Raw genomic sequence first — 24,183 nt, forward strand, 5'->3', positions numbered from 1 at the left:
GTGGGCCCTGACCTAACACCCCTAAGTGGAGAACAGGTCTCACTGCCCCACTCTAGTGGGGCTGGGCAGACCCCCATCTCCTCAAAGCCCACTAACTGGACCTTGATTAGGACCATGAGGCACAAGCAGGGCTCCTGGCGGGCAATCTCATCACAAGCGTGTCCGCATCACAAGCAGCTAGAGGGGGAGGCACCACCTCCGCAAGCTCTGGAGAGCGTCCTCCTCCCGCTCCATCTCTGCTGAGCCTCGCCTCTTCCCCAAGCCACCCATCCTGCTGTCAGAGCCCCTGTCAGCCTCGCAGGTCCCCTCCGGGCACAGCCCGGATCGGCCAGCCGCGGCCTGGCTCTTTAGGAAGCTACAAGCGGGAGGGCCGCAGTGTGGCACAGCCTGGGGCACGGAAGCACTCCGAAGAGCAGACACTATCCGTCCCCTCACTTGGGGCCGTAACATGAAGTGAAGAGCGCCGTGTCTCACTTGCTAGCGGACAGCCTCTGCGCGTTACGTCCGCTGCTGGGCCAACCTGTCTAGTCTTGGTAGATGTTTGCTTCCATGTAGCCCACGCCATGCAGCGAGATGCCCGGGGCCGCCCACAACAGCTGCCCATCTTACTCTTTCACCCTTGACACCAATGTCACGTGCCTGCCCTCTTCCGGGATGGAGGACACTTTGCCAGTCGGGGGACAACGGGTGGGAGACGGGGGATCACTCAGACTATGTCCTGAGGATGTCGCTGTGGCAAAGGCCCTATCCCAGCCTTGTGTCGAAGTGACTTCTTTACCCACAGTCTCTAAAAGCCCACAGTGACCCCCTTCTACTCCCTCACTACCTGGGGCTCCATTCTCAACCTCCCTGGGAGAGAAGGCTCTTCTTCCAGACAGAGGCCGAGGGTATGCGGTGGTGCGCCCAGCAGGGCACCGGGACCCATAAGCTTGTTTTAGATCCATCAACGAACCCATGGCACAAAAGGGGAAGCCATGTCCTGAAAACACAACCTGGGGCTTCTGACCAGCTCCGGCTCAGACCCCAGAGACAGAGACGGTCAGGGGCCCTCGTGGCAGCTGCGTGGGCATGTGGCCCTGAGGCCCGCTGCAGCCAGCACGGCTCCGCAGGCCGCCCTTGAGCAGCACTGTGCCGGCACGCGGTTTACCTTCCTCTGCTTGTGCCTGGCTCGCTTGGCAGCTCGAGTGCTGCTCACGGGCTTGGTCTCTGAGCTGTTTATGAACTGCAGCAAGTCTTCCACCCTTCGATGGTCAACCACACTCTCTCTGTCCGAGAGCTGGTCCGCCTTTTTAGGTTGTTCTTCTTTCCTCTTGGTCAGCCGCAAACGAAGCTTCTCCCTCATCTCTGCGTAGTTTCTACTTGTCGGTGCAGCTGGAGGCTAAGGCAGTTAAAGGAGAGCGTGGCTGAGTGAAGCTTCAAGTTTTAATGATGCTCAACACTGCAAATTTCAGAACACATCTCTAGAAATGGGAGTCTTCTTTCACTTCTTTCATCCTCCAGTAATACACATTCATGGTACAAAATAAGGGAGATAAACAAGTGGCAGCAACAAAGAAAACCTGTCCCAGGGTGACCCGAAGATTACTTCCGGCACCGACCCCTTAACCTGTACACGTTCATGAAAACCACGGTAAAACATGTACAACTATGTACACAAATGGACATTTTTAAACCAGAAGAGAAAAAACAAATCACACATACCAATTAATCTACTTTTTATACAATACAGTGTGATTATCTTTTTGTGTCAATGCGTTTGTCGAATCTTTCCATCCCTTTGTGGGTTTCTTGTTCAGTGCCAAAAGGGAAAAAGAAAAGTGCCCTCAACGCACTGCCAACATTTCTCGCTGACACTCACCACGTGTGTACACATGAGCAAATGCAGACAGAACAAAAGGAGAGAAAGAGCAACGACCAGCGCCCCCCCAGGCACCATGGCTGCCATCTGCTCGTACAGACAGACTGTTAGGGGTTCTGCCATGCACGCCGCACAGCGAGTGCCCCCACCGCATGACTATGCACGGTCTGGATCCAACGATACCCCCTCTGGCTGTTCAGGAGGTCCCTAGCTCGCAAACAAAGGCAAAAATGCAGTCATGAAATCCTTATAGGTAGATCTTTGGGCAAATAGTTTTCATTATTTCTTCAGGATAAGTACAACCTAAAAGTAGAACCACGGTATCAGACCACACCTTGATTTTAACCACACCGTAAATGAAGCTTAACACACAGTATGACCACACCGCGGACTCCAGCTGGTGCCTGCTGGTCCTAGGGGCCTGCTCGCTGCCCCCGGGGCACTTACCCCGCCATGCCCGAAGAACTCACAGTAGCAGCAGTCACAGTACTTGCCCTCCTTCTGGTTGGTGGAGGTGGAGGTGCTGGAGCTGTGCTCAGAGCAGCTGTCCTCGTCGGCGCTCTCGTCCCCGTCGTCCTGCTGCGGGTCATACACACCGTTCTCACAGCGGTGCCCCTCACAGTCAGGGTCACTGCAAAACCACACACGGGCCAGTTACTAGCAGCCACCCCAACACTGGGAGTCACACAAACGAGGTGGTGTGGGCAGGCATGTGAGCTTGCAGGGCACACAAAATCTCTCCACTGTCCCTCCCGCCACCACGTCGTGACTTCAAACAGGCAAATTCAAAGGTAACAAAAATCGTCTTTTTAAAACAAGCTGTTCAATGTTTGTATTGTTCTTCACTCAACATATAACAGATGCAACTTAAAAAATGCCCAGTCCCCCTTCCCCCATGCTACCAGTGGCCAGGAGGTGGCGGGGGGGGGGGTGTCTGCGCACCAATCCATGGTGGCCCAGCCCTGAGGACAAAAGGCGCAACCAGCGTCCTCCCCTCGACCCATGGCCTCTGCTCAGCACGCCCCTTCCCACTGCCCTTCCCTGGCTTGCTTGGCGGTACTCGGCTCCCCGGTTCCGGCACCAGCGGGACCCGGACTCACCTGCAGACGCTGGGGGGAGCACTGATGGAGCCGTCGGTCGTGGGGGGCGGGGGGGCTCCCGGAGCAGGACAGAAGCTCTTGCGCGGCTCCACAAACCCGGGGGACGTGGCGGCGGTGTTGGGGAAGGATGGGGCCGCAAGACTTGCGAGGTGAGGCGAAGAGGCCGGGGAGAGCGCAGCAGGGGCGAGGGCGGGAAGCGGCGCCAAGCCCGTGGGGCTGTTCCTTGGGGCGGCCGGCACCGTGTGTCTGTGGTCCTCCTTGCTGATGCCGTGGAACACCTCACCTGCATTCGGAGACGCAGAAGGGTCACTGAGGACGGCGCAGCTGAATTAGTTTCTCTTCACTAAAGCTTCCTCTACCTCTTCGTGTGAAGATTTTCAAAGCTACAGAAACTTTGAAGGAACAGTACAAAGAATCCCCATATACACCCCTCCCCTGGATTCACCACTATTTAACACACACACGTTTCTGGCCTAACATCTGGAGGCTGCCCTCACCCTGAACACCTCAGCACGAGCCCCGGGGGACATGACCCTTCACTGTGTAACCATATCCAGGACGTGTACCGTCCACGTGATGTCCTCGTTCCACGTGCAACCCCATCCCATCTCCCCGCACAGCCTTCGCAGCTTTGTCCCGACCCAGCCTCTTCTACACTGTTTTCCTTCAGCAGCACTGACATCTTCTCAGTTGAGGACAGCTGTCCACCAGTTTGGGCTTACGGTATTACGTCAGAGCTAGTGAAGAGGTTTGGGGCACAACTCCTGCAAAGGGTATGTTGGATCCTTCCTGCGTGCCTGCACGAGAAGCCCCTCGTGTGAGTCTGTTCCGTGACGGTGAGGCCACAACTGATAAGTGTGCAGGGGGTGATCCGCCAGTCCTCTGCAGCTGCTGCTCACAGACACTGAGGACACTATGTCCCCAAACGGATAACCACTGTTAACGACCACTGGAGAGGCTCACCTGGACTGACGGTCACCCTGCTGGCTGTACAGTGGCCTTCTCTGCCTGTCACGTCTATCTCAGAGCGGCTTCCCTACCCCCCTCTCCTTTCTGAACACCTGGGGGATTCTTGACCGTGTGTGCTATCGTCCGTCCCATTATTCTTTCCGATGCTCCAACTGTCCTGACTTGGGCTAGCGCGTGCCGTTAGAGCCAGCTCCTGCGTGCCTTTGACGTCTGCTTCCAGATCCCCACTGCCTGTGCTCACGCCAGCACGGGGAGCGACACCCCCCGCACACCACAGACACGAGTGGCAGCAGGGGCTGCACCCCAGGCTAGCCAACAGCCCCACTGGCTCACTCTCCACCAGGCTTCTGCTTTCAGAGGACAAAGAATTCCTCCGTGTGCCCCAAAAGCAATGACCTCTTCCTCTCACAAAGCAACAGGTACCAAGAAGAAAGGTGAGCTGGCGTGGCAAAGCCCCAGAGGAAGTTCGTGGGGCAGTGAACCTCGGGTCCGACTCCCAGAGGGTGCGCGGTCTGTGCGTGAGCATTCCCCAGTGTTGATTACTACACCGGGCCTCTGGCCATGCCAGGGACGAGGCGATCACGGAGATGCAGAGGAGGAAGCTCCCTGAGGGTCCCCGCGAGCTGGAGGGCCTTACCTATGGAAGGAGGCCTCTTGGACGACACCTTGAACTGGCTGTTGCTGGACTGCACCGTGGTGGCTGTGCAGGACACGGAGGAGGTGGCTGATGACGTGGCCATCACGACTTTGTTCGCTTCCATGAAACCATCTTGGAAATTGTACAAGCATTTCTTTTTTGTGGCGTTTTTTTTCTCCTTGCTCTCGGAAACTGTAGGCGTTTCACCGCTAGACGGAGGTGGAAGGGCTTCGGGTCTTGTTTCTGAGAGTGTTGGTCCTAGTATGTCACTCCCTTCAGAGAAGAATAGGAGAAGTAAAGCTTCTAGAAATATGTTGCTAAAAATCTAAGGGATATCTGCTGACTGAACTCCTAACACTGGGGCCACTACTGAAGCTGGGACTTCACTGGGAGGATGCTAGTCAACCAGTTTTTCCTCCAGGAAAAAAAAATGTATTGAGCACCTACTATGTGCCAATCCCGTGCTAGGTGCTTTCCCAAAGTTTTTTTTACTTAATGTTTTAAAGCTACTTTCTGAGCTTGGTACTATTAGTCCCATCCTAAAGATAGAGAAACTGAGGCTCAGAGAGGCTAAGCAACTTGCCCAAGGTCACACAGCTAGAAACCCATTCCAAGCACAGATGTCAAGTGTAGCTTGCTTTTCTGAGCACATGCAGGGTCTGGGTGTGGGGCCACCATGGGCTCTAACTACATGAACACAGAGGTCAGGGTGCAACCAGCCCCTCTTCAGGTGCACCTTTCCCTGCACCTGAAGTGACAGCTGTACCTGGGCAGCTGAGAGCTGGGAGGAAGGAGCTTGCTAGAGGGGACAGACCCCACGTAAGGTCAATATAGCACCAGAAAAAGGAACATACGCCACAGTACTGAGGTGGATGGTGGCAAGGCCCCTGCACACTGGGCTGAGTGGCTGCTGCCGCTGTCCAAGCACCACGGGCCGAACACCGAGGCCTGGAGACGAGGCTCGGCAGCGCCAGGGCACGAGGAGATCCACTGTGCCCAGGGCCCCGGACAGCCCACCGTGCCAGGAGCAGCCACAGGGTGCCAGCGCCTTGCTCTGCTTCGTCCGGGCAGTGGGACTCGGCTGGTGGTGGACATGGGTGGCTGGGGCAGTGGGACGAGGCCGAGGGGCCTCCCGGGAGCATCAGAGGCGGGGGACCCGATTAACCTGGGGCTTCTACTGGGGGACCGCGGTAAAAGAGACAGCAATCCACCCAGCTCAGGTCATTTTAAACCTTTAAGAAAGTTTTAACAAGTTCCTTACCAGAAATTGTATCTGGCAAGAAAGTGCCAGGATTCCAGTTCTTATCATTCATCACTTCTGATCCCCAAAGACTTATAAATTTAGAACTATTCCACTCTGGAGTATTCCCAAAACAGCTTGGATAAATATGGTCTTGAAGAGATGCACTGAATACCTGATGCTTATTTGTGTGGCTCTGAACAGGTGCTGGCGGTAAAGCCTACAAAAAAAAAATGTTCTAATCACATATCGAAGTTCAGACTCTGCTTACCTATGTAGTCAGACTACAGACAGACAACCGGTGACCGAAACCTTGTGAGGCCGTGCTCACTGCAGGCAGGTGTCTCGCAGAGCGCAGACTTTCCGGCTGTCACGCTATGTGCGATGTGAGCCAGGCGTACATTTTCAAAGCCGCTGACGCTTCAGGGAATCTACCAAACAGACTTGAGACAACTCGGCAGCTCACAGCATCCCGCCCTCGGCACAGGCTACGTGAGGCTCGAGGCTCGCTTGCGTACGAGTTGCTCCCAGGGCTTAGCCTCAGGATCATGGATAAAAAGTCAACTTTGGAATCACTAACAAAAAAATGGTAAAGCTCTTCAACGGTTGTCTCACACCTGGGCCGAGTGCCGTGCACGTCAGAGGAACTACGGAAGCAGACCCTGGGCCCTGCTGGGGCGACTGTTGTCTCAAGACACTGAGGGAGGGAAGCTGGGTCCACACATTCATTGAGTGACTGGCCGCCAGCTGCTCCCTGCACACCCCTAGGCATCGTTGGGCCCTCCCTCCTCTCAACCCACACCCCCCAGCCTCCACCACCTTCACAGACAGCCCCCACGGCTCACACCCTGGCCTCCTTCTAGTCCTTTCCCTCACAGCAGTCAGAGTGAGCTTTGGTGAAGGTCAGTAAGAGTGAGTCACTCCCTTGCTTAGGATGCGCCAACTTCCCATTGCTCCTAAAACTGAAGTCTTTCACATGGCCTGGCCTATCCCCATCCTTCCTATTTCCCAAGCTCCTGGACACACAGGCCTTCCCTTGGTCCTCAAATCCAAGCTCCTTCTTGACCCTGAACTTTCCTTGTGCTGCGTCCAGTTTCCAGAACATCTTAACCTCAGCCCATAACCTTGCTGACTTCCATTCATTCCTTCATGCCTCAGCCTAAATGTCCCTGCCTCAAAGAAGTCATCACTGCCTCCGCCCTCGCCATCCAGCACCCAAGACCAAGCTGGACTTTCCCATTCAGCACACCTAAAATCCACAATTTTCCCTCTTAGCACTTACCAGCTATAATTCAAGACTTACTGGCCGCCTGCTGGTTTAATACCTGCCTTCCCTCAAATGAGCGCTGGCTCTGCTGCCCCCAGCACTTGCTGATGCTGGCGCACAGCTACCCCTCCCCAGCAGCACCCGCTGCAACAGGCCCCACCCGGAGACGCTACAGGTCTGGCGTGGGGAATGCCCAGGAATCTCATCCTTTGGGACACAGAACTGGGCCCTGAGTGCTGTAAAGTCAAGTGGGTGGGTTTCGGGAGGATTCCCAAGAGCAGAACCCTAAGAGGCTGGCTGGGGCAGAGGTCAGCAAGGAAGGGGGACGGTGCCATGGACAAGTGCACCACAGTCAGACAGGCTGCAGGGCTGGAATCAGAGACATTGCTACCCGGCCTCTACCTGGAAGGGGAGAGGCCACCACAGGAAGCAGTCAGCAAGGGCTTGAGAGATGAGGAGGCAGTGGCAGTGGAGAGGAGGGGTTCTGGGGCTGTCAGAACAATTGCTGGGATTATTGGAGCAGGAGCCTGAGACCACAGTCCCTGGGAGGTGTGGTCAGTGACAAAGCCGGACATGAACACCAGTCCTGTTCTCAGCCTTTGGGATGCACAGCCTGATGGGTTTGGACGCCAGCTCTCCCTTTTACTAGCTGTGTGACCTCAGGCAAATTACTCAATCTTTTTGTGCTTTAGTTTTCTCATCTGTAATTTGGAAATACCTACCTCCAAGGGCTGTGGTAAGAATTAAACTAGACAATGGGTTCAAGTGTGCAGCACAGTGAGCGCTGAGGTGGACTGTCGCCACTTTGTAAGACTGGTCCCAAGACACAGAGCAACCCCGCCCCGCCTGTCCTGGGTGCAGAGAGGAAGTGGGGGTCACTCCGCTCAGGCAGCTCAGTTCCCTTGCTGGCCTCGACGGGCTCAGGGAGGTGGGGGTTAAGAATGGCGTGGACGTGCGGGCTGTGAAATGGGAAGAAACAGAGGCCTGCGTGCCCAGGATCAAGGCAGGAGCCTGATCTAGTTGTTCTGGCAGAGAAGCCCCAGGGCAAGGAGTGAGGAAACCAAGAAAACCGTATTTCTACAGAGACCAGTTTCCACAAAGTAGTGATAAACGAAGAGCTGCTTTGCTGAGAAGGAATTGATGGGAAGTGACAACTAAGCAGAAGGAGGGTTCTCAGTGTTGAAGACCTTCTGCTAAGGGGCAGAGACACCCGGCAGGCAGAAACCAACCGGCTCCACAGGCAGGGCCACGGCAGCGTTGAGAGGCAGCTGGGCCTCGCAGGCCTCGCAGGCCTCGCCCCGCGGAAGCACATGCGGGCTCTGAAACGCCTCACTACTTCCTGAGGCCCTCCCAACTCACGGCTGCCGGCTGACTGCCTCCAACTGCAGGGAGCCTGGCTCAGGGTCTGGACCCGCCATCCACATGCATCGAGAGAGCTTGTGCTTACCCCTCGGCACCCTACCCAGCATCAGCTCCTCTGCAGAACCACCCGGCAGGCTCAGTCAGCAGCCCTCCGTCTTCAGCGTGATCCCCCACTCTGCAGCTACAACTGCTACGAAGGACAGCATGGCGTTCTGAGGTTCTGACCTGATTAGACTGCACGGTCCCTAAAAGCAGGGACCAAGGTTCCCTGGTGTGTATTTTGCTAGCATGTAGCACAGGGCCTGGCACATACTGGATGTTCAATAAAGGCTGAACAGACTTCTCTTAGAGGGATAAGGGAACACAACTATAGAGCTGCAACAGTGAACGCGTAAGTTAAATTCAATTCACACGCTTCTTCAGAAGCCCATTTACTCAGAACAGGAGGTCAGGTTGTAGGGACCAGGGAGCAGGGGATCCGGAACCAACAAGCTGCGTTTATGTGAATGCTTTCCCGTAAGACGGCTACTCGACTCAACAGATGTGGGCTTGGGCTTCCTTTAGAAAAATATAGGCCTCTGTCAACAAGACCAGTTCTGGGCCACGCCTCTGCAAGTGATTCAGGCACAGAATTAGTCTCTCAACACGTGGACAATGCTGTTGAATTAGAACAGATTTATTTCGCTGTGTACAAATCCACACGGGTTCAAGTAATAGAAGTTTTGACTGATTCTCTGCTTTGAGGTAAAAGTGATACACAGGAAAGTAAACTTTTTGCTTTAAAGGAGAGCTCGGATAAACACACACTAACAGACGCCTTCTGAACACCTTCGGAGTCTCCTCAGGAGCGGGAAAGCCAAGCTCCACCGCACACCACCACATCCAACCCAGACTCCGTGAACACGGCCAGCCAAGGGGGCGAAGACCGAGTCACTGCACGCACGTGTGAGAGGGGCTGCCAGCACACAAAGGGGTTCCAGGTACATCCCACTGAACGGGAAGCTGGATGAGTGACGACTCTGTTTCTTCTAAGGTTCTTCAATACCCCTGCCAGGCATGGTAAGGAGGCCAAAGCACCACGGTTGTCGTCGTCTTGCTCTTTCTCAGGCCAGAAGAACTGCAGAGTGCCTCCAAAATAAATGTCAGACCCAAGGCCACAGTGTGACCCCCGACTGCAGTCTGTTTCTGTACCTATTTCCCACAGAGCTTCCTTCTCCCTCCAACTCCAGCCTGAACTTAGATTCGCCCCATGTTTGACTTCATCCCTTCTGCAGTGGGTGGGCCTCACCCCCCACCCCGTGATGGGGGAACAGAGCACATGACCCAGGGCCACACGGGAGCCACTCTCTCAGCTCCACTCATCCTGAACTCACCGAGGGCCAGGATGTGGTGACCATTTTCAACTACTCCTCATGCTCCTACTGGAGAGTTCAAGACATCTACCTTCACTACTAGGCCCCTTCCTAGCGTGATGACTGCTTCAGAACTTGGTTTCCAGATGGAAACAACACAGCATTTGGAGCTGGAAGCCTTGGGCTTCCGAACCTGGCCCTGCAGTCGTGGTCCTTGGCTCCTGTGGGTCAGTGGCTGGGACCTGCGCTCTGAAGGAGCGGGGGTGGGGGCGGGGGCGGCCTGCCAGCTCACGTGTGCTCTTCTCTCTGACGCTGTGCAGTCCCCTTCTGCTTAGGATCTGTCCAGGAAGGGGGCCATGACACTCTAGATCCCAGAGAGAAATGGCACCAAACACCTTTGTCACAAGGTGCTGAGCCCAAGAAAAAGCTAGGGAAATCTTTCACATAACTGATCAGAACATGGTGACAAAAACAGGGCCAGGTGGAGGTGTGGGAAGGGAGGACTGCCCTGAAGGTGCACACACCATCGTCACAGTTACGGGTGGCAGATCCGTGGTCCCACAGGAGGCAGGAGAGCTGGAGACTGTCAGGAGCAGCCCGAGGGTCCCAGGTGGGGCAGCACCACACCAGTACCTCAGCTCCTACTTAGGGCCTAGCGGTTCTCACAGAGTAAGTTGAACAAAACATGACCTCGTGAAAAATTACTGTACATCTAAGGAAACAACACACCCACAGGAGCAACAAAAAAAAAAACCAGATGCAGATCCTCAAGTTTTCATTCAAACAGAGAACTATGTGTAAAAAGCTTAAAGAAAGAAAAGATAAAAAAAAAACGTGATCAAGGAACATGAGAACACAAAAAGTTGCTAACATACATTAAAAATAAATTGATTCAAGCTTACAAATAAGAATCACAGCTGGAATTAAGAAGTCACACTTAAGTGGCAGGTGAGACACATCAGAGTCGCTTAACTGGAAGCTGGATGCAAAAGGGGCTCTGGGGACAGTCTGTTTCTGCAGACCGAGGGGCAAGGGGCAAGAAGACAGGCTCGGGATGCAGAGCAGGGTGGGCAGGCCGGCCCCGAGCAGACGGCATCACGATAGATGAGGGGCATGAAGATAAAAGGGCTCGGCATCATCAGACAGGGATTTAAAATGACGACGATGACGAGGGCTCCAATTGGAAAAGCACACAATGGGGGCACCTGGGCAGCTCAGTCTGTTGAGCGTCTGACTTTTGGTTTTGGCGTAGGTTATGATCTCGAGGTCGTGGGATCAGGTCTCGCACTGGGCTCCATGCTCAGCGGGGAAGCTGCTTGGGATTCTTTCTCCCTCTCCCTCTGCCCCTCCCCCGCTCGCTCTAACATAAACAAAATCTTTAAAAACCAGCACACAATGTGCAAGAACAAATACGTAACGTGAGCAGTGAGATAGACCCTCTAAAAATGATCAAAGAAAGCTAGAAATAAAAACACTGTAAGAGAAACAAGAGTGCTTTTGATGAACTGATCATCAGTGGATGGCGCAGAGCAAAGGAAAGAATCCGTGAGCATCAAGATATGTCAAAAGAAACTCCTCAAACTGAAATGCAAAGAGAAATGAGAATTAAAAAACAAAAAACAAACAAAAAAAAAAAACCCAAAACTAAAAAACCACCACCATGGACACAAAATAGAACAGAACATCCAAGAGGTATGGGACAATTCTGAAAGATATTAATAGGAATTGGAATATCAGAAGGAGAAGAGAGAGAAAAGAATATTTGAAGGAATATTGGCCAAAAGTTTCCAAAATTAATGACAGACTCCAAACTACAGATCCAGGAAGCTCAGAAAACAGCAAATGGTAAAAAAACACTCCCAAATCTACACCTAGGCATTTCATAATTATTTATAAATAAGTAAGTAAGTAAGTAAGTGAATAAATAAATAAATGCAGGCAGGAAACCAAAGACAAAAAAAAAAATCTTGAAAGCTGCAGCCTGGGGGAAGGGGGAGAGGGGAGGGGGAGGGGAGAAGTAGGGGAGCCCTGGAGCTGTAGAACAAGGAGGGGAATCACAGAGGACATATGGTCAGAAACCATGCAAGCGAGATAAGAGTGGGGTGAAATTTGTTTATAGTGTTGAAAGAGAAAAAACCCACCAACCTAGAATTCTGCATCCAGCGAAAGTATCCTTCAAAGGTGAAGGAGAAATAAAGACCTCCTCAGACACACAAACGCTGAGGGAACTCATTGCCAGCAGACCTGCCCTACAAGAAATGTGAGGGTACTTTCTTTAGGCAGTGGGAAAATGACAGAGGTCAGAAACCTGGATCTACATGAAAAAAGGGCAGGCCATGGGGAAGGAATACACGCGAGTGAAGTGAACTTATTCCTGACTACCGACGGATCTAAACGATAGCCCTGTGTGTCCAGTATCAGCAGTAGCTGCACCGGGCCACTGATGGACAGATACACGGGAACAGCAGCAGCAACGTCACAAGCAACCGGAGGGAGGGATCGGGAACTCTCTGGGAAAAGATACCTACACGAACACCAAGCAGAGCAGTTATCTGAAGGGCGACTAAGGCCAGTTAATGTGCATCTTCTAATGCAACTGCTGAACAATTTTTTTAAAAGTATAACCAATATGCTAAAGACAGGAAATAAAATAGAATCAGAAAATGCTTAATTAAAAGTAGAGAAGGCAGAAAAAGGAAGCCTCTGGTAATGAACAGAAAAAAGAACAATGGTTATTATTAACCCAAACACATCAAAAATCACTTTAAATGTGGCTAGTCTAAATATACAAATGAAAAGACAGATTATCAGGGTATATTTAAAAAAAAAAAAAAAAGCCCCACCTAGAGGTGTCTACAAGAAACCTACAGGGAATATAAAGTCCCCTTTAAGTTAAACGTAAAGAGATGGAGAAAGAGATGTGGTGCTGGCGCTAACAAGGAGCCAGAGCAGACACCTCAGACCTCAGAGCAAGGACGGTTATCGGGGATAAGAAGGGCATTCCAGAATGATAAAAGGGTCAATTCCCCAGGAACACATAACAATCCTAAACACATAAGCACCGAACAACACAGTGCCAAACTACGTGAACAAAACTGACAGGACTGCAGGAGGAGGAGGAGACCCTGACGTGCCTCGCTCAGGAGCGGGCAGATCCAGCAGCAGGTCAGGAAGAACCTGGTGGAACTCAGCAGCACATCAGTCAGCTGCACCTGCCGCAGAGCACAGCCTGCATCATCAGCAACAGCAGGGTGCACACATTCTCAGGCTCACCCAGAGCACTCACCGAGACGGGCCACGTTCTGGCCACGAAACACACCATGGCACATTCAAAAGAACAAACGTCACACAATGTCTGCTCTCAGACCACAGTGGAATTAAAGCAGAAATCAGTAACAAAAGACATCTGGGAAATCCCCAAATATTTACAAATAAAATTCCTTGCCATAGAGTTTTAATTTCTGTCTAGAATTTCATTACTGTATCTTTCTCCTATAACTACTTTTAACTTTCAAATAACTTGTATCTCAACATATAAATTAAATGTATCATTGGTACAAAGACATTTGAAAACAAAAGAGGTCTTCAAGTTATTCTAAGTTCAAGAAAAAAATTGTCTAGGGCGCCTGGGTGGCTCAGTCGTTAAGCGTCTGCCTTCGGCTCAGGGCGTGATCCCAGCGTTCTGGGATCGAGCCCCACATCAGGCTTCTCTGATGGGAGCCTGCTTCTTCCTCTCCCACTCCCCCTGCTTGTATTCCCTCTCTCACTGGCTGTCTCTCTCTGTCAAATAAATAAATAAAATCTTAAAAAAAAAAAAAAATTGCCTGTACTGTTCATCCCAAGCATTGTAAGTACTATGTATTTACCCACAATGGCCAGAGTATGGATTAAAAGAATTACAAATACAATGACATAAAGTCCTAAAGGTGACAAATACCACCTCACCAGAGCAAAAATCCCTGAAGGCCTAGAGAACACAAACACGGAAGCAGCCGAGCTCCATGCCCATGGCTGCTTCCACTTTCAGCACTCAGCTCTGCCTCCCAGCCACATGTGGGGAATCCCACTGAACAAGCCTGCTCTGACGTTAACTCAAGACAAGTGTGTGCATTCTCTAGCAGGGGCTTCTACCAACTCCTATGGGGTTGTGAACACACCAGGCATCAGGTACACCACGTATTCACAGTATGCAACTAAGTCAAACTAACTCAAAGAATACAAACTAATTTTGGAAGACCTGGCAAGTAACAGTGCAAGCTTGTCTAGAGAAACATTTTATACCAGATTTGAATGAAGTATTTTGCCAAATGCATCTCATTTTTCTCAATAAATGTGGCATCTAAGCTAATGTATATTTTAAATGCATCAGTGGGGGCGCCTGGGTGGCTCAGTCGTTAAATGTCTGCCTTCGGCTTAGGTCATGACCCCAGGGTCCTGGGATCGAGTCCAGCATCGGGCTCCCTGCTCAGTGGGAAGCCTGCTTCTCCCTCTGCTCCTCCCCCCTGCTCATGCGCTCTCTCTCTCTCTCTCCTGCAAAAGTAAATAAAATCTTTAAAAAAATAAAATAAATGCATCAGTGAACAGTCCTGACATCAGTAGCAAAGTGACTGAAATAAAAGCTTACTAGCTTGTCCTCTGCATTGCCTTTCTACCCATAAATCCTCCACATCTATCTACTGGATTAAAGTTTAGAAGATATTTAATAAATAGATTTTATATATAGATGATACTCCCCCAAAATATTTTTCTTCTCCTTTACCCTTTTATGGACTACCTATAATGAAAAGGCCAAAAGTCAGGGGGAAAAAAATCAGTTTTTTACAAGTGTCCCAATAGCCTTTTGGAATAATCAATTTCACTATTTAAAGATGTTTAGGATCTGATTCTTGAATAGTTTCTACCAGCAAGACACTATAACAGAACATTCTCTACTCTCTCCTAGGGGGGGCTCCCAGGGAGTAGAAAGCAGTTGTATTATGTTAAGAACAGAAGGGACAGCTTCCCTGCCCATACAATCACCCAGAGGGAAAGAGGCTACAGAGACCAGGCGGACCACGAACACAGCCCGGCTCTGAATACACACCGGAAAAAAACGCTACTGCTAATCCCTCTATTAATAACGCCATCATTAAATGTCCAAACTGAGGGATAGTCAATCTAACAAAATTTAAGCATAAATGTGGGCAGTTACCCAGTACTAACTGCAACAGAACATGACAAACTGATTCTATTCTATTCTAAATCAGTGGTTAGATGTCCCTCCCCAGGAAAGAAACAACAAAGCCCACCGATGGGCTACACACACCCTACTTCACAGCAAATTCCCCCCGGGGAAAGAAAACGTTTGTGTAGTCTGAAAAAGCCCTTCCATCCCATGTCCTCCTCCCTTCTCCCAGTTGAGAATCACTGTTTTAAATAATCCGTAGAGTTTTGGGGAAAACTAAAAATTTCACTGCAAAGGCTAAGCTATGAAAATATAAGCATGGGGTTCTCTGAAAAGAACTACATAAAAAGCAAATCTTTTCTACACGCTCACTCCTTCTCTGAACAGCCTCTGAGCACAGCTGGTCTGGGAGGCCCCTTCCTTTGCGCCTGCCAGCCGCCTCCCAACAGCCTGCACGGCACTGAGACCTTCTCTCGAATTCTGTTTACATTTCCTCCTTTTAAGCCTGTGCATTTTGACAGGTCCTTCGTTTTCGTGCTTAGAGAGCATAATCATTTCAGAAACTATAGAGCCCAGCTAGTGTCAGAGGCCTCATGCTGTACTCACCGTATTTCACCCACGCAACATTAAGAAAAAGAGCCAGGCCCCAGGAGGCCATGAGGAAAAGAAGTGAACTGGTGTCTGGGTGAGCAGAACAGCCATGTGTGGAGTTCCCCCAAGTACAGCCCATTATACCAACATCATTTGGAAAACTGTTAATGTTCTAGTTAATTCTGAAGGAGTAAACCATGACTCTTGTGATTGCTTTTACAATTGTGAAGGTTCAAAATTCTGAGAGCTTAAGAAATTACAGTAAAAGGAGACATTTGTAGACCTTCCTATCAAGAGTAGACTAGGTCTTATACAAGTCGCCAATTTATGGATTTTTGTTTGTTAAAATGTGTACTTCTTGTAAGATCGTAGTGACAGCTGAGATTCCAGGCCCTCTGTGCCCTCACTTACCTTACTGTGTGTGAAGGGGGGCGCCGTGTACAAGGTGGGGTGGATAAGAGGGCGGGGCAGGTGTGGGACCGCATGCAGAGGCACGTGTCCGTGGATATGGGGGTAAAGATGCAGAGCAGGATGTGTGGGCTTCTCTGGACTCATGAACTGATGGCCAGGGGGCAGGGCTGCTGCGGTCATTGCTGATGCCGTCAGTCCAGAAGCTTCTTGTTTACAAACATGACACTCACAAGGGTCTGGTGCTTGTTCAGCCTAAAAGGAAGGGAAAAAAAGTACCTGCTTATTCAGTGAAACAAAGAATGGTGTGAATTAAACCAAAGTCAGTCACATTCTGCCGAGCAGTTACACAGCCACTACAAAGATGACAGGGCTCACGTGACACCTCGAGTTGCCCAGAGCCCTCCTTGTAAAGTACAGAAGGGACCTCAAGAGCCTGGGACGGAGCAGACCTGAGGAGAGAAGAGATGCACACCTCACCCCCGGCCAGGTGTCTGCTGAGGCAGCAGTCACACCCATCCGTGCCTGTGCCTGTCTGCACAGGGATAAGGGAGCTGGCCAGGGAGGCGGGGGTCAGGGGGAGAGGGGAGCCGGGGCCGAGGATGACACAGCACCGGCACGGGCTCCGTGGGGCTCACACAGCTCATGAGTGGTTACATGGAGGTGCTGCGAGAGGCACCAGGGACAGGACTTGGCAAGGGTGACATGAAGCAGTCGGTGGCTCCTGCCCCTCAAAACAGGGGTAAAACTGAACGCTATTGTCAAAGCAACCGTTTCAGGGTCTGGAAAATCAACCCAAGGAAAAAGCAAATCAAGAAGCATTTATTCATGCCAATCTGCTGGAATGTCAGGTAAGAGCAGCAGGAGCCTGGCCTTTCCTGGGGCTCTTCCCATTCCCAACTCCCAACAGCCCTTAAAAACAAACTAAAAAGACCAAAGAATCAATAGCAGAATTTAAATGGTACACTAAAAATTTTAATACAAATGAAGGAGTAAAGGAGGAACGGAGGAACAAAAAAACATGACACGTATGGAAAGACACAGCGAAGCGGCGGCGGCACATAGCATGGCGATCGCTGCGTGAGATCATAAACGAAGCCCTCCAGACGGAAGGCAGAGATCAACTGACAAGACACAAGACTTAATGAAAGGATTCAAAGACAAATCTTAAATTCAAAGATACAAAGAGGCTAAAATTCAAAGGATGAAAAAATAGGTAACATGCATACAGTAACCCTAAGGCAGCGGGAGCAACTCTGCGCACATCAGATGAAATACTCTTTCAGAGGAGAAAAGCTGGCGGAAAGCATCTCGTAACGACAAAAGAGTTGATACATCAAGAAGAGGTAATAATAACACACGCGTACACCTTCAACAACACTGTCCCAAACGCATGAATTGAAATCTGCAAAGGGAACTGACAGTCCAGCAGTGATAAGTGAAGACTTCAGGATGTCTCTCAGTAATTTTCAGAACTGGACAGAAAATCAGGGAGGATCCAGAGAACTGGAATAAGACTATCAATCTGACCAAACTTTCATTCACAGGACACTCCATCTAACAAGAGTAGAACACAAATTATTTTCAAGTATACACAGAACATTATCTAGGACAGACCAGATGTTAGGTCATGTTAGGTCTCAGTAAGTTCTAAAATCCATAATCGAAGCTTAGATTCAACAAGCTAGAAAGGGAAGAACAAACCAAACCCAAAGTCAATGCAAAGAAATAACAGAGATTAGAATACAAATCAATGAAATAAAAGAGAAAAACAGAAAATTAACAAAACCCCCAATTTTTTTTTTTACAAAAACTGTTAATTCTTTAGCCAGACTGAGGATTTTAAAAAAAGTAGACAAAATTACCCAAGTGATGCATTACCATCACTCCAGACCCTGCAGAATTACAAGCATCATAAAAGAATAAACCACCACCTCATGCCACCAAAACAGACAATGTCGATGAAATGGAGGAGTCCCTAAAGAGACATAAAAATTTTAAATTAATTCAAGAAGAAACAGAAAATCTGAATGAACTACAACAAGTAAACAAAATTTGAACTAGTAATTCTAAATCTTCCCACAAGAAAAGACCAGGCCCATGGGACTTCACTGGTAAATTCTATGAACTATTTGAGAAATCTCAATTTTAGATAAATTTCTTCAGAAAATATAGGCAGAATAAACACTTCCCAACTCATTCTATGAGGCCATTATTACCCTGATATCAAAGCCAGACACAGACACGACAAGGATAGATAACTACAGAACAGGATCTTTTATTAACATGGATGCAAAAATCCTAACATAAGATTAGCAAACCAATCCAGCAACATACCAAAAGAAAAAAAAAAGTTTATACACCATGACAAATGGGATTTATCCCAAGAACACAAGGTTGGTTTAACATCAGAGAATCAGTGGCGCCTGGGTGGCTCAGTCAGTTAAGCATCTGACTCCTGATCTCAGCTCAGGTCTTGATCTCAGGGTCGTGAGTTCCAGCCCTGCATGCACTGGGCTTCACACAGGGCATGGAGTCTACTTAAAAAAAAAAAAAAAAAAGCCCAAGAATCACTTGATGCAACACACCACAGTAAAAGAACAAAGGATGAGAACCACAGGAACATTTTAATGGATACAGAAAAGGCATTTGGGGAACCCGATACACGTTCATGATTAAACTCTTAGGAAATGAGGAGTTGACAGGATTTATTTCCTCAACATGGTAAGGCCATCCATGGAAAACGTACAGCTGGCCTCATCCCAGTCACAGACTGAGCGCTTCCCTCCTGGGACCGGGAGCAAGGCAAAGATGTGTGCTTGAAACACTTCCCCGCGGCACCACGCCAGAGGCGCTAGCTAGCTCAGTAAGGCAAGGGTAAGATGTTACAAGATTTGAGAAGGAAAAGTAAAATGGTCTTTATTCACAAACATCATCTTGCATGCACAAAATCCAAAGGAATCTAACCAAAAGAGAGCAACCAAAGAATAAGTGAGTTTAAGCTGCAGAATATGACAAATACTTGAAAATCAACCGTATTTCTATAGATCAGCAACAATCGAAAATTGAAATTTGAAAATATCACTTACTAAAGAATCAAAAACATCTCATACTTAAGAATGAATTTAAGAAATATGTTCAAGACCCACTGACTAGAAATTTTTTTAACTGCTGAAAGAAATTAAAGATGATTTAAATAAATGGAAAGATATAGCACATTCCAAGGCTGACAGATTCAATTTTGTTAAGACAGTATTTTCTCCAAACGGATCTACATCATCCCACAAAGAAAGGAGTAGGCCCAGAGACGTTTGCTGCTGAATTCTACCACGTATTCAAAAGTTCAACACAATCTCTATCAAAATCCAGGCAGGTATTTTTGTAGAGCAAGCTGATTCTAAAACTTGGGAAACACGAAGGACTTTGAACAGCCTACATAATTGTCAATAGGCCCACCAAGCTGGGGCGCAGACCCTACCTGCTGTCCAACCTTAATACAGAGCAGGTCACATACACTATGGGAAAGGACCCAGAGGTCAAATGAGCAGAGAACGCAGAGCGCAGACAACAAACACCTGTATTTTTCAACAAATGGCTGATGCAATTCAATAGGAAAAGAGAGGGTATTGTCAACAAATGGTGCCGGGACAACTGGATGTCCACGCATGCAAAAAGATGAATGTGGACCCTCACCTCATACCATGATCAAAAACTGGTCAAATGAACCACACCTTAAGTGAGAGCTAAAGTTATAAATCTTATAGAAGAAAACAGAGTTTTCTAGCATGATTCATAAAAGGAAAAACCGAGGAACTAAAAAAATTCACCAAAATTAAAAACTTGTTTTTCAAAAAACACCACAGAAAAACTAATAGGGGCACCGGGGTGGCACAGTCAGTTAGGCGTGCGACTCCTGGTTTCAGCTCAGGTCGTGACCTCAGGGTTGTGAGATCAAGCCCCGTATCAGGCTCTGCGCTCAGCAAGGAGTCAGCTTGGGATTCTCTCTCCCTCTCCCTTTGACCCTCTCACTGTGTGCATGTGCCATATGCTTTCTCTCTCTCAAGTAAGCAAATAAATAAAATCTCAAAAAAAAAAAAAAAACACAACCAAAAAACACCAAAACACAACTAATAAACATGGCACAGACCAAGAGAAAATCTCTGCAAATCACATACTTACAAAGGACTTATAATAACATATAAAAAGTCGGACACCTCAACAATAAGATGGAACAGGAAATGAAAGGAAGACTGAGATCTCAAGGGGCTGCCCGTTTCTCACCAGACTGGCCAAACCCCAAGACTGTGACATCATCCCCTTCTAGGGGGCAGGGGAGGCCATCACTCTGACCCAGAGGAGCCACCACTGGTGACCAATCTACTCACGTGGGAAAGCTCAGACATACAAGGTTGCTTACCAATGGCATATAGGGAAAACAAAGGAAAGCAAACACAAGTGCCCATCAGCAGGGACTAGAAAGAAATAGAGAATTCCGGTGGCACACAGAGAGGGCAGGAGACAAGGACAAGAAAGTGCACTCCATACAGAATCAGTCAGGATATAATGCTGACAGAAAAAGCAAGGGGAACTGAGTGTGCACTAGTATAAGCCTTGTCGTAGGAAAGGGGAAGAATAAATATTAGCATTTGCATAAACAAACACTGGAAGGACACACTAGTAAGGCTGACTGGTTACCTACTGAGACTAGAACTGGGGGGGTGGGTAGGTGCTGAGCAGGCAGATGGTGAAGAGTGCCGGGGCCAGACTTCTCGGTGGGGTACCTTTTCATGTCACCTTTCTTGTTTGAACTGTGGGTCTACACTGCCCATTATGGCAAATAATTAGCCGAGCACCCCAACCTTCATCTGTTCTTCCTTTCATTTAAGAACTACGTGAGCGGGGCGCCTGGGTGGCTCAGTCGGTTCAGCATCTGCCTTCAGCTCAGGTCGTGATCCCAGGGTTCTGGGATTGAGTCCTGCATTGGGCTCTCGGCTCGGTGGGGAGCCTGCTTCTCCCTGCACCTCTGCACCCCGCCCCCGCTCATGTGTGTGCCAGTGCGCACGCTCTCACTCTCTCAAATAAATAAAGTCTTAAAAAAAAAAAAAAAAAAGAACTACGTGAGCATCTATTTATAAAACCAGGAGTCTCTAAGGGAAAACAGTCATCTCCTGAGGTACTCTCATCTTTGGTTAACAGAAAAACAGATATCCACCAGAAAAAAACCTCCCTTACAAAATCAACCTTTTTGGAAATTTGAACATTCCATTATTTTACTTGTTAAAAAAACCCTCCCCTTGCTTCTTTAAGACAAAACAACGGTCTACGACGGCTAAATGTCTGGGGCGACTCGGGTGCTGCAAGATCAAGACTGTCGAGTGGATTCAAGCAAGAAGAACACGATGAAAGCGGGGTTAGGAATCATGTCCGTGTATTTTATAAGCATGCCTCAACCCTCTCCAGTTCTAATCTTCAGAAGCTATGCAAGATAACGTAAATTTGCATTCAGTAACACTCACGTTTAGAGGAAATATACACAGAAAAAGACACCTTGGGAAAACACAAAGTTCGGGAAAATGAAATCATACCTGCTGAGTAGGGTAAGACGGGGGTGGACTCTCCACTTTACTTTCCTCTTTCCTGGGACTCCCGTTGCCTAGAGCTACGTCTTGCTTTGGGGCTCCTGGCGGCTCCCCACTGCTCTCGCCGTCTGCCTCTTCATCGTCAGCCTCTGAAGAGCTACTACTGGTGCTGCTTACCTGAGGGGACTTTAAAAACAACCTTTGTAATTTATACTTTTTCAAAATGGAAGAATTAAAAACAGTAAGACACCAGATCACCACTTTATGCCATTTATTGTCACTACGAAGTCATGCCCATACCTCATCTTTCAGAGCCATGTTTTCCCCGCCACCATTCAATTCGCTGTGGATTCCATTCATATTGGCCACCACCTCAGTATCATCGTAGTTACTCAGTGGATAAATATCAGCAAATTTAGCTGACAGTGGTGCAACGTCTTCATCATCACTACAACTGAGACAGGCAGAGATGGTCACCACGAGGCTGCTCACCCACGGGGGACAGTGAGTGAACCACCCACTAAGCACAGACGTTTCCTTTTCGGACACCGTTCTGGTTTACAAAAGTATTACCCTGAGCACCACGCATACTTCGCAACATCTCTTAGTAACCTGAACACTGGGGGGAAATGCCTGAAAGATTACCATTTGTGCTATGTAGAAGAATGGAAAACAAAATGCCAAAAGAAGAAAAATATCTGGGAAACGGCCAAAATTTAATCAGATTAGTTATTATTGCATTTCCATTTGGCTTGAAGTGCCTTGGTGTACAACTGTTCGCTGCCATTTCCAAGCAGACACAATTAATTTTTTATTAGAATTAAAGGGGGTACAAAGAACCACCAAAATTTCAGACATAGCTAGCTGAACAAAACTTGAAAGGCACTTAGGTGAGAAAATACTAAAAGTTTTTTTTACTACAAGGCTAGCTCTCAACAAGTTAGTCATGATCTTAATTAAATATCAGCTTTAACAAGACATCTAAACAATGGGCAAATGGAAGATTTACTAAAAAAAAATGCAGGTAAATTTCAAGACTGTAGCCGATGAAGGCCACTGCAAACATACGTTTTTCTGGTGCGTGAAAAGGGCGGGCACACAGTCCCCACATCAGTGCAGACTATGCAAGGCACGGACCCTACGTGGTCACCCCGCCAGGACGATAAACATGCCTCTGAGTCTGTCTTCAGGCTCCAAATACAGTAACTTCCAGAAGGAAAAATCCTACCAAGTAGGGCTCTCTTGGATTTAAGAGAGTGTCCAGAATTGCTAAACTCAGATGTCCTTTCCATTTTTGGAAAAAGAGGGAACACAACATGCTGGAATCTGGAGCTTACCAAAGTTAGCACCCACAGCACCCACCAAGCAAAGGCTGCTCAGGTCTCCTGAGGCCTGTGGCACCTGAGGTGATAGAACGTGTGGCCTTGGTCAACACTTACACCCACCTCCTGAAACATTACCACCACCACGATTCACAGATGAGGAGGCCAAGGTTCAGACATGAAGTGATTAAATCATTTGCTCGATGTAATGAAGACAGGCTTCATCTACCTGAGAGTCCACGAAAACTAGAGAGCCCTGCAGTACAGAGACTCCAGTCGCACAATTCTCTTTAACCAACTTAGTAATGACACCAATAAGGAGATGCCACTAACCAAAGGCAAGAGCGGAGGCTTTCAAGTCCAAGTAGTCCATGTCTGAAAGACATTCATCCCAAGCAGCTGAAGGGCCAGAGACCCAGTGCAGCCGCGGGTGATCCCGGCCCACGGAGAAAGGCGCCCACAGCCCACGAGCCCACACCCAACATCGGCAGCTGTGACACACGAGCAGGGATGGGCTTTTCTAACATAAATTTTTATTAGACCATACGTGTTTAATTTTGGTATGTTTTTGTAAGAGCTTCGCAAACAGCTAGCTGGGAAACCCTCAACCCTCCTTCACAGGCTCCCAGAGAGAGCACAGGGTATTGGGACTAGAAAGCAGCTCGAGCTCAACAGAGTCATGGCGTTCCGACCAATCCCTTCAGAATTATTTTGTGTTTTGAGACCAGATCCATATCAAGGACTGCAAGACTCTGAAGAAAAGCCTCAGAATCATCGGCGGAATCCAGAAGGAGGCAGTGAGAAATATGAGAGAAGCTGAGCAGCCCAAGGGCAGGGCAACAATCCCTCCCACTGGGAACCATGCTGGTGTCCATCACCTCCACGGGGCTTCCGACAGCCACACACTCTACGATAAGCAAAATGCAAACCCAAGTTTACCTAAATAAAATAAAAACACACATCCATGTGCAACCCATCCAGAAGTTAGAGTGGTAAGCCTCAACAAATGGCAGGGTCACAACTCTGAGAAATGTGGGACCACTCACCTACAGTGTGAGTTGGCGACAGCTACACAGCCACCTCGCTCATAAAAAATGTACTTCTAGATAATGTGGGAACACGGAAAACAGAACCTTTCAATCGCTTGCTAAAGTGATCATCTGAGTTTTTAGCAAGACATGGAAATAAGCATGAATGCTGAACGGACAATGAGGCGGAATGAACTTCGGGCTGATGACCCTCAAATAAAATGAGGAAACGTGAAGCCAGCACTGAAGAGACACTTCCCTGCATACCAACATGGTTTTTGCTTTACTGGCATTTATAAATTTACC

The 24,183-nt window shown here is 48.8% G+C and overlaps 1 protein-coding gene across 4 annotated transcripts in view; it reads right to left on the bottom strand.

Annotated features, from left to right (window-relative positions):
* The window catches only part of FAM193A (family with sequence similarity 193 member A), a 178,103-nt gene that overhangs the window by 45,752 nt on the left and 108,168 nt on the right, over positions 1 to 24,183 (bottom strand). For all 4 annotated transcript variants that reach the window (XR_015725605.1, XM_087864340.1, XM_045774830.2 and 1 more), the window contains 8 exons: positions 21,828 to 21,981; positions 21,534 to 21,713; positions 15,952 to 16,203; positions 5,826 to 6,024; positions 4,565 to 4,837; positions 2,959 to 3,241; positions 2,306 to 2,489; positions 1,148 to 1,378 (listed from right to left, as the gene is read on the bottom strand). Coding sequence is in view for 3 of the 4 variants with exons in the window: in XM_087864340.1 (XP_087720466.1) it covers positions 1,148 to 1,378; positions 2,306 to 2,489; positions 2,959 to 3,241; positions 4,565 to 4,837; positions 5,826 to 6,024; positions 15,952 to 16,203; positions 21,534 to 21,713; positions 21,828 to 21,981 (1,756 nt within the window). In the remaining variant the exon portion in view is untranslated. The remainder of the gene's footprint in view (positions 1 to 1,147; positions 1,379 to 2,305; positions 2,490 to 2,958; positions 3,242 to 4,564; positions 4,838 to 5,825; positions 6,025 to 15,951; positions 16,204 to 21,533; positions 21,714 to 21,827; positions 21,982 to 24,183) is intronic.

Source organism: Ursus americanus, chromosome 8 (assembly GCF_024610735.1).
Source record: "Ursus americanus isolate L20-20 chromosome 8, mUrsAme1.1.p, whole genome shotgun sequence".
Lineage (NCBI taxonomy): Eukaryota > Metazoa > Chordata > Mammalia > Carnivora > Ursidae > Ursus > Ursus americanus.